This window comes from Solanum dulcamara, chromosome 1 (assembly GCF_947179165.1).
Source record: "Solanum dulcamara chromosome 1, daSolDulc1.2, whole genome shotgun sequence".
NCBI classification, from domain to species: Eukaryota; Viridiplantae; Streptophyta; class Magnoliopsida; order Solanales; family Solanaceae; genus Solanum; species Solanum dulcamara.
In genome coordinates, this window is record NC_077237.1 from 4,536,127 (window position 1) to 4,546,846 (window position 10,720).

At 33.3% G+C, this 10,720-nt stretch overlaps 1 protein-coding gene and 1 non-coding gene across 2 annotated transcripts; one reads left to right on the plus strand and one right to left on the minus strand.

Moving 5' to 3' along the window:
* Nucleotides 1–2,534: 2,534 nt before the first annotated feature.
* Nucleotides 2,535–9,997, plus strand: LOC129898912 (phosphoglycolate phosphatase 1A, chloroplastic-like). The gene is made up of 11 exons (XM_055973625.1): nucleotides 2,535–2,922; nucleotides 4,393–4,460; nucleotides 4,641–4,733; nucleotides 4,807–4,878; nucleotides 5,738–5,809; nucleotides 6,766–6,825; nucleotides 6,917–6,969; nucleotides 7,419–7,516; nucleotides 8,130–8,229; nucleotides 9,510–9,613; nucleotides 9,696–9,997. The coding sequence occupies exons 1-11, from the start codon at nucleotides 2,664–2,666 to the stop codon at nucleotides 9,800–9,802; spliced, it is 1,086 nt and encodes a 361-aa protein (XP_055829600.1). The 5' UTR covers nucleotides 2,535–2,663; the 3' UTR covers nucleotides 9,803–9,997.
* LOC129903947 (U6 spliceosomal RNA) lies at nucleotides 3,004–3,107 on the minus strand. Its single transcript, XR_008770323.1, has one exon. It is a non-coding gene; the product is annotated as a U6 spliceosomal RNA (small nuclear RNA).
* Nucleotides 9,998–10,720: the final 723 nt, after the last annotated feature.

Sequence of the window (10,720 nt, forward strand, 5' to 3'; positions counted from 1 at the left end):
TATCGAGTTATACTCAGCTTCAGACATTTTATCACATATGAGGACTAGATTTTTCAAGATGGTCATTGTATTGAAAGCAATTTGTTTAAAGTGGTAAAATATTGTCTCAGGGCATGGCTTGAAATTAAATTTATTGTTGAAGAGGTTTGTAGCCTATGGAACTTGTGGTGGAAAGGCATTCTCACACACACACGTATATATATGAAACTTATTTTTGTTATTGTGATCATGCATAGCTCATGAATCACATAAATAATATTTTGAAAATAACATTTGAAAAAAAATATTAATTTTAGTCCTGATTTAAATCGGACAAATTATACTGATTTTAGTTCAAATAGATTATTGATGGAATTTCCAAATTAAGTATGGGCATATTATATTAACAAAAGTATCGGCTTGGCCATTGCAATACATCGCATAACATTGCATTTTTATTAATGTTTTGCTTTGCATAGCGTTGTATTGACTATCTTATATTGAACTGTCGGTATATGTTTTTGAGTGCAGAATTTATAACATTCTTTATTTGGTATAGTTATTAATTCCAGCTCACTCGGTCTATGATGTTCATGGAGTACGCGTGATTTTGTACTCATACTACTCTTGCTGCATTTTTTTGAGGCAAATTTCGATGTTAGTGGACCATGTTGATTCTGATTCATTCGAGATCGTGTCTATTTCAAAATTATGATGAGCTCTTTGCGTCTGGAGATTTGGTTCAAACTTCATCAATCTTTTAGTCTATCATTGGTGACATGAAGAAAAAAATCTCAATGCCAGCTCATCGGATGTATGAAGGCAGGAATGACAACCTTTTGAACACATATATACTGTAGCTCAACGACTTGGTGCATACATAACCAAGGACTATGCAGATATTCTCAATCCAAATACTCAAGTATTATATAATCACTGATAGTCAATTTACAACGATAATACTTAAACTATTGAATTATAATAGAAAATACTGAAATAACAAGTAACTCAGGATAGAGATAAGAATGAGGATGAAAAGCATATACTCTAGAAAAAGATGAGTGGAACATATATTTTTTGCATAACACGCATAACTCCTTCTTTCAGATCCATTCTCTCTTTTAATCAAATGTTAATTGGATTTAAATTTCAAATAAAACACTCCAATATTTTACTCGTTCCAATTTTATTCATGACTTCTAACTCATAAGCCCTTACAAAGTTAACTTGATTCACAACAATACACCCACCCTAAGAAAAACCCTATCCTCAAGATTCAAGAAAGGAAACATCATCTGGCAAGTTAGAGTGTTACAAACTTAGCTAAATAGGCAAAAACCTTTTGGAACAATATCATAATTTGGTTGGCAGCTTGGAGTAGTCTAGACATGGTTGCATAATTCTTGCTTAGCTTCGATTACAGTCACGTTCTTTCTGATTTACAGTAAAATAATAATAATAAATCAAGATGAAAGAACCAAAATTTGAGCCAACTGAATTCACAGTGTGTCATTAAGGTAATTATTCTTCTCAAATACTCGAGGTTATGGACTTGCAGAATAGAATGATTTATTTCAACAGAGTAGTGGTACATCAAATTTTGCTGAACTTCAAACTCACTCAACGACTGCAAATCACACTTAAGTTTTTTTTTATTTTAAAGAAAAAAAGAGCAGAAGATCATAAAATTTGTTGTTAGAGAATGAGCGGAAATCCGTCTATTTATAGCCAACAAAGAGTAGTATGAACAAGTGTTTATTCTACTTTATTGAAAAAGTCACAACCCTTTGAAAAATTCACAATCCTTTGGAAAGGTCATAATTCTTCGAAAACGTCAGAATTTTTTCAAGATCACAGCTCGTCGAAAAAGTCATAACCCTTCAGATGTGAAAAATGTTATTCAAATTGTATCTTTTTTCTTGGTGTCTTTTAAGGAAAAACACTTTAGTTTTCATTCACACCTTTTGAATCTCAACAATCGTGCGCACCAATGGGGAATGACTCTAAAAAAAAGAATATGGACAAGTATGATTAGTTTACAATAAATATATCCATGTTTTATTTACATAAAAATAGCCAAAATCATAAAAAATTTACAGTAACTATACAATATAGGTTGTCAAAAGTCATAAAAAATATACACTGACTATACCATATAGATTATTTATACTGAGTTATACACTTAATATACACTATGATACACTCTATACATGAATATATATCGAATGACCATTTTTCAGTAATTAAAATAATTGAATGACCATCTACTGTAATTATTCCTTGATATTATTGTTATTGTTGTATATTCTAAAAAAACGAATGTTATTGTTGTGTTATATTATTCTAAAAAAGGAAAACTCCCCTTTTTTTTAATGTACTTGAAGAAACTTGTTAAAAATTTAAACCTCTAAATAATAAACAAAAGAATGTACATATATCAAGAGACCAAAGAATAAACAAAGTTAATTTCCAGCCTTGCATTTTCCATCTTAAGATATACTAGTAATTATTTTCATCCACTCAATTTTCCCACATCAGCTCCAATTTTTCATATATTATTTAATATTTCACCAAAAAATTTTTCTACTTTAATAAATTATTTTCTATTTTTTATATTCATTTTACGTAACAACCTCAAATCAGTTATTGCTGTACAGAACATAAGAAAAAAGAAAAAAAAAGATATGCAAAGTATCAGAGTAACAGCAACCATTTCTTCTTGTTCTTCAACTCTTTTCTTTACTAATTCCAAAATATTATCAAATAAATTCTCTTATATTTCTAATCCATTGAACAATTCCTCAAAACCCATTAAATGGAATTGTAAGAATTCAAGAATGGAGGCATCAAAATCAAGTTTTGTTAGCAGAGCTTCAGCACAGCCACTAACAAATCCTGGAGAACTCATTGATTCTGTTGAAACCTTCATCTTTGATTGTGATGGTATGATTTTTTTTTTTGGATTTTCTTGATTTAATGTTGATTTGGGTGTTTGTATATTTGCTTAATTATGATGGTTTTGTGTGTTACTTGGACCATTTCTCGAGTTGTGCGTGTCATTCTTGTACAAGGTCATGCTAATATTCTCTGTATCGTTTTATGTGTTTTTTTCAGTGTTTTAGTGGACTTTTTTGTTAGTTTGTTGGAAGATGTAGTCAAAGGTGTTTCATTTTGTGTGTGTCTCTGCTATGTTGTTCGGAAAGCACGTTTAATACAAATCACTTTTCAACATAAAGCAGTTTGGCCAAACAAACTATAGAATCAACCCAAAAAGATACTCTTAACATGGTGTGATGTTGTCAGCTTTTGGCCAAAACCGTGTGGTTTTTACCAAAGGATCTCGCACCATTAAGAGTATCCTTACACCGTCTTTGTAGATTCTCAATCTTTTCAGCTACCAATGTGAACCTTTGTTCACACACCCAAAGTGAGGAACTTAAAGCTAGAACTTCTTATATAGGACACATCGAATTTTTCTTTTTACATAGTGAGGATCTAAATTGAATACCCCTAGAGTATGATACATTTTAACCTTTTCGTATGTGATGGTGGCATGCCCTAAATGAAATAAGTTTAGGAAGAATGTGAATTGAGATTTTTCGTGATACAGTCAAACCTCTTTATAACGGTGTCCGTTTGTCTGGATATTTTTGGCTGCTAAAGCAAAATGCTGTTGGTTCCAAGGAAAACGTGGTTGTTATAGTGAAATTGTTATATAGGATGATTATTATAGAGAGATCTGACCGTAAATACATACATGTGCGTCAATCTATCGATGTTCATACCGGGGAACGGGCTTCAGTCAATGGATGTGCAGGTCAGTGTGAGCAACTGTAGAAAATATAGGATGATTATGGTGATTATATGTTAAAATAGATATTGCAAATATAATAGGTATTTGGTACCAGATAAGCAAGAAGAACTGTCGGTTGGAACTCTAATTGTCAAAGAACTCTCTGAGTCCTCCAACTTGGAGCTATTAGCTTGAGAACTGATTCAAATAATATGAATCCCTTGACTTTCAGCTTTGCTTGATGGATTGTCTCGATTGTAGAGCCTTTTAAGTAAAGATAATTTGATTAGTTATATCCAAGAGGTCCCTGCTCTTTCAGACAGTAAAGAACATCTAATTGTAGATGATCATGTTCAAAGTTTGGCCTGTCATAATACATAGATATTTGAAAACAATGCTTAACGTCTGACATTTCCATGGAAAAGAAATAGCAGAAAAGGCGCTGGTTATTTCCCTTATTCTCTTAGCATTTTTAACAGAGGTGACAGTCTAGATTTCTTTTCCTTTCCCTCATCATCTTTTGTCATATTATCCTGAAAGAAATTTTGATAATATGTTCCTAGCAAAAAAGATGAGTTAGTTACTTAAAATAAGGTCCTTTTTTCCTCCATTATATACAGGAGTCATATGGAAAGGAGATAAACTGATAGACGGGGTCCCTGAAACTTTGGATTTGCTCAGGGAAAAGGTTAGTGTTTCTAATGATGGGACGCTATGCATACTTAAATTTTATTACAAGATTTCTTGTGGCATTCAAATTATAGTGATTCAAACCAAAATTACTTTTTTCATAAAAAATGTGTTTCAACAAAATCATTTATTAGAGAACTGGCTGCTCCATCTAACTTTTGGATAACTTCTTCTCCAGGGAAAAAGATTAGTTTTTGTTACCAACAACTCAACAAAGTCTAGAAAACAGTACGGGAAAAAATTTGAAACACTTGGTCTTAGTGTCAACGAGGTAAGTTTATTGTCCTTCTAGTTCATATTTATGACAAGTGGATCAATAGTTCTAATAGCTAGTCATTTTCCAGGAGGAAATCTTTGCTTCATCCTTTGCTGCAGCTGCTTATTTGAAGTCTATTGACTTCCCAAAAGATAAAAAGGTAAACCACAACAAAACTCACAGCATATTACTTATTGTTGATCGACTGTTAACTGTGAAAGCTATCTGGTGCGTCAAAGTTAGAGCTAACAAAATCATCCATTTGAAGCCTTCAATGACTAAATTTTATGCGATTTTTTCTGTGTTTAAGCCCATGATCAGATCTATCTCTCCAAGAGAGCAGAATTACTGTTTCTTCTCCCACATGAATACTGTGGTTCTATCATTAAAACTCTGTTTGGCTTCAACTATATAACATTTTCTTGAAGGAACTAAAGTTTCAAGTCATTACCCTCGTGATTCTTTTCTAATAATCCCTCCGTTCCAATTTGCTTGTCTGGTTTTGACTTGGCACGCTGTTTAAGAAAGTAAAGAAGACTTTTAAATCTAAAGTCTTAGACTAAAGATGTGTAAAATGTACCACAATGCCTTTTAATCTTGTGGTCTTAATCATGCCATGCGGAAAGTTGAAATTATAGAGTTTCAAAAAAGGAAAGAGGCATTCTTTTTAAAACGGACTAAAAAGAAAAGTAAGACAAACAAATTGTAACGGAGTGAGTAAAATTCAACTTCAATCCGAAAATTAGACATTTTTTCTACCAGCCTGGATCCTTTAGATGTTTAAAGGATTTCAGAATCACTATGCTTTTTCATTCTCCCAGATACTAATGGTCTTCTGTGTCGAGACATTGAAATAAGGATAGGTAAAACTACTGTCTGATAAGTTATGGATCTCATAGTACAGTGCATCTAATGCTTTCAGCTGCAGTGACATGGATTTGTAGTATATCTTTTGGCTGTGTCAAGATCCATTATCAGTATTGAAATTTTTACCTAGTTCAATTGGTGTGCATTTTAAGGTGTATGTTGTTGGTGAGGATGGCATCTTGAAGGAGCTTGAGTTAGCTGGTATTCAATATCTTGGAGGACCGGTATGTACAAATAAATAATATGTAGTCCTTTCTACTTTATGAATAAGCTCTGACATGTCTTGCAGTAAATAGCTTTTGGGCTATGATAGTTTTTCACCTCAAATAAATCAACTAATTATTGAAATTTTGGTTTAATGGTTTATGATTGAACGTTTATATTCTGATTCTTATTTTATTTAGCTTTTGTTTTGTGAACACCAGATTATGGCTAGGAAAGGCCACAGAACAATTGACCATTTTAAAGTAAGATGAGAAAAATAATATATAGCTGGGGAAAAATTAGGCTCCATTTGAATTTATACGGCTTGAATTCGTAGGTGTACTCACAAAAATGAATTCATAGATGTATCCGCAAAAAAAATATTCTTTCATGCATGAAGTTACATGAGTTGTTTCTTTAATGGTTAACATCTGATATGGTTATATGGACTGGATATCAAGCTCTCAAAATAAGTCCAAATGGTTGTAACACATAGGTTTTTGTAAAAAGATTCTAAAACATCTTCTATGATTAATAATTGCGTCGTCTATTCATACGGTTCACATGTGAACTCAACCCAATCCAGTTGGAGCCTTACAATTATTTTGCCTTGGAGTTGAACCAATTACTTGGTCAAACTCTCATTCCTGTTGGTGGGAGTTTTTCCTTATCATCTCAGGCAGCACAAGTCAACTCTGCTCAAATACACCGTAGACTAAATTACGTAACCTTGGAGCTAGAGTGCTTCCATTTGAACCATGCCTTGGGCACTTCTTTCAACTATGCTTTGGAAGTTAGAAAATGATCCCACTAGCAATGTTTACTTTGATAACATAGTTTTTAAAAAGTTCTTTTCTTTGCTTTTTATACTTAGGTTTCAGAGAGAGAGAGAGAGAGCTACAAAGACATTCGCTTGGTGCCTTCTTTGGTACCAGATTACTTTTGAACTGAATGGCGCGTATTTTCTTTTTAACAGGAAGACGGTGACAAGAAAATAGAGCTAAAGCCTGGATATATGATGGAGCAGGATAAGAATGTATACTTCATTTCGTGCCTTCTACGTTTAAATTGGACCAAGTTCTTCTATCTTTTAAAGATATTGTGCTGACTTGTGTCTATACCTTCAGGTCGGAGCTGTTGTTGTTGGATTTGACCGCTATTTCAATTACCACAAGATTCAGTGAGTTATCCATTTTACCTTTTCTGTATCCGTATTACCAGCCGCATAATATCTAACAATGTGATTACTTTGTTTCGGTAAATTTGGATGACATGATGATATTTTATACTTAACCGGTGATTAGCTTAGGAGCTTTTCTCATGCATTCGCTCGGATTCTAATATTCTATATACTTAACCTCTCATATAGTACTTTTTTCTTTGCTCAAAGTTCCGATCATCTAATCCATTTTAGCTATCCCATACTAAAATAGTTCCCTTGCTAGAGGACCTGATTCAGACTAGAATTACTATCTGCACATACAAACCCTGTGTTGAAGACAAGACTCGGGGGAAAGTGAAGGGTATTTTGCTGTCTTAACTGTATAGATTTCCTATGTGTGCATTCATCTGTATAAATCTTATCTGACCTATTGATATCACATCTATAACTTGCTTTCTGTTATGAAGGTATGCTACCCTGTGCATACGTGAAAATCCAGGATGTCTCTTTATTGCTACGAACCGTGATGCTGTTACCCATCTTACAGATGCTCAGGAATGGGCAGGTTTTTCCCGTCTCATGCTTTAACGTTAGGTTCACATGTTTTTCTGTGATTTAAACCGTTCATTAACAGACGTTAGTTGTTGAACCCTTTCTCTGTTTGACTTAGATCTACTTAGCACCAATATTATTATTTCTGTAGTCGTCATGTTTGACTCACACTATCATTTACAGTAAGAACTTTTTCTTGCAATCAGAATTTATCGCATCTTATTGCGATTATGATGTACACTTCAATTCTTTTCCTGTTTTACCTTTCTATGCTCTGGTCCAAGTCATTATCTATAGAGCCTTTCTGAGCAATGTCATTTGCTTTTGTCTCTGGAAGAAATGTTGAGGTGTCAATTAGTTTGAATAGTTGATTACTGAACTAATTTGGATCAACCTTGTTAGTCGCTAAACTCGAGGAATTCTATATAGTTAGAACGATGATAAGGTTTTTTTCATTTAGCATTTACTACAGTCATCAACTTGTTGTCATGTCGAGATGCTACTCTAGCTAATATTTTTTCTAAATTTTATGTGTCTTCTGCTTTGATCATTCTGTACAGTCATAGCCATAAAATATTTTCTCCATATTTAAACTAAGCTGCATTTTTTCTGTTCTGTTGCTTCAGGTGGTGGTTCAATGGTTGGTGCGATCTTAGGCTCTACAAAGCGTGAGCCACTTGTTGTTGGGAAGCCCTCGACCTTCATGATGGACTACTTGGCTGATAAGTATGGCACTAATTTTCTACAATATTATGTCTTGTCCTACATCATCATCTTTACTTGCACTCTTTGTCATTGTCTTCCGCTCCCCGTCCCTTTTCTCCGTTTTTTTGACTGAATGGGCTCTCTACTGGAGTGCAACAGTTTTTGGTGTGTAAATCAGCAAGCTTTTCTATTCATGAAGGTTTTATACATTAGGTTGTTGGCAATAACAAAATTAAATGCAGGTTGATTATGTTGGATTCGCTATAATTTAGTAGATTAAACAAATTAAAAAGTTAATGCTACTCCAAAAGTTCATGATTCCCATAAATGAACTTTTAGCTATAAAGATTAAATAGCTATAGATGTAGGATTTTCACGTTGCCAAAACTGGTAATTGAAACTTGAAAACTTATTACCATGGACTATTCAGCAGTCACGGAGCCAGGAATTCTCCGAGGGGATTCAAAATATACAAGAATGTCATACCCATATTTTGAACTTATGAGCTAAAACATTTTTTGAACCATCTTTGCACTATGCTAAAATCTTCACTTATCAAGGAGATTGAACAATTTATATATATGTGAAAATTTTGGTTTTCTGCAAAGAAAAAATTTCTGACGGGGATTCAATTGGACCCCCTTGCGTCCACCTAGCTCCACCCCTGCTCTTCACTATCGTTATATAATCTCTGTGGTTCTTAATTATTTCAGATGTTTACTTGTTTAGTTGGTGATAAAACTTTATCATCCTATGATGAATGCTTCATCATAAGACTTATCACAATTATGATATTACAATTATACTACCTTACTTCTAAATCAAGTTTGATTAGTGCTCTCTAAGTACATGTGAAGTAATTATACTTTTAGCCTTGAGAGGTTGACCCAAATGTTTGCATCATGATTATGTAGGTAGTATTTGTATTGTCTCGTAAAAGAGATAGAAAGAGTTCTTACGAACTTTTTCTTCAACGTATTTACACATTCAAACGGAATGACCTCATCAAACATTTCAGACATTTTTCTTTGACGACAAACATTTGAAGATTGATCAGGGATCTACATAATTAGTATGTATGCTAAAGGAGTAGTATTGGCATTGTGATGTATCAAACAATTTTCTTGATCAAACATGAACTAAATCCTTCTATCATTTTTCCGATTCATATTAATAGGAAAAATGCTGTCGTTCTGTTGAACGTTACAAACACATTTTCCCAATCTGTAAGGCAGTGTAGATGTGTAATTACTGGCTGTTCAATAACTTTTCTTTCTTCTTCTTTAATGTTATCACAACAGGTTTAAGATACAGAAGTCTCAGATATGCATGGTCGGTGACAGATTGGATACAGATATAGTGTTTGGACAAAATGGTGGCTGCAAAACTCTTCTTGTTCTCTCAGGTATCAGAAAGGAAAATTTGTTCTCCTTTTAATGCATATGCTTCAGACTGTCATCCAGTACTATCTTTCGTTCATGTTCTAGGTGTGACATCTTTATCGATGCTTCAAGATCCCAACAACTCTACACAACCGGATTTCTACGCCAACAAGATTTCTGATTTCCTCTCCATTAAAGCTGCTGCAGTTTGAGCAAACTACTGATTACACGTGGCGATTCCATTCTTTATGTCTGATATGTGTTTACAAATGCACTTCATTTATGCATCCCAGTTTCCCTTTTAGCTAAAAGATGGGAGATTTAAATTAGGCATATGAGAAACTACATAATGCAATGTAAAGAATACCATTTAAACTTTCTAGATATAATAATGGTTCTTGGGAAAATGGTCTAAGCTCAATTACTTCCATCATGAATCATGATGTAGTGACTTTATCTTTTGATTATTTTCCTTTGTTGGTGCATAATGATGCAAAAAATGGAATGTCATGATTCATATGCTTCAATCTTATGAAGGTAGAATGTGAATACTATTGTAAAATATTAATTATTGTATTGTTGGCCGTGATAAATATCCTCTCTATTTCTGAGGTAGGATTAAGGTTTGTATAGACTCTATCTTTCTCAAACTTTGCTTTGTGAAACAATGCTAGGTATGTTGTTATTGTTGTTGCATTGTTAATTAGTAGTGATAACAAAATTCAAGACAGAAAAAACATACAAGCAAAGCAGAACATTTCTAGTGATAGATATATTCAATCAACAACAAATTTAAACTAGTGTTTGATCATACATTTTGGATCATATTTTTTGAAAGTTTATCTTGAAATATCTGTTTGGTCATAAAATTTAATCAGATTTTGAGAATCTAATCTTGGAGTAACTGGTAAAATTATTGTCATGTGTTCAGGAAGTCATGGGTTCAAGCCTTGAAAACAGTCTTTGGCAGAAATGCAAGGTAAGACTGCGTACAATAGACCTTTGTGGTCAGACCCTTCCCCGAACCCTGCGCATAGCGGAAGCTTTAGTGCTATCAGACTGCTCTTTTTTTTTTTGAAAATCTAATCTTTAAATATATTCGATTTTCCAAAAACTGGTCACAGAACTTA

Coding starts and splice junctions, on each gene's coding strand:
- LOC129898912 (XM_055973625.1), top strand. CDS start 2,664: ATGCAAAGTATCAGAGTAACAGCAACCATTTCTTCTTGTTCTTCAACT. Junction 4,461..4,640: donor TGGATTTGCTCAGGGAAAAG/GTTAGTGTTTCT, acceptor CTTCTTCTCCAG/GGAAAAAGATTAGTTTTTGT. Junction 4,879..5,737: donor ACTTCCCAAAAGATAAAAAG/GTAAACCACAAC, acceptor GTGCATTTTAAG/GTGTATGTTGTTGGTGAGGA.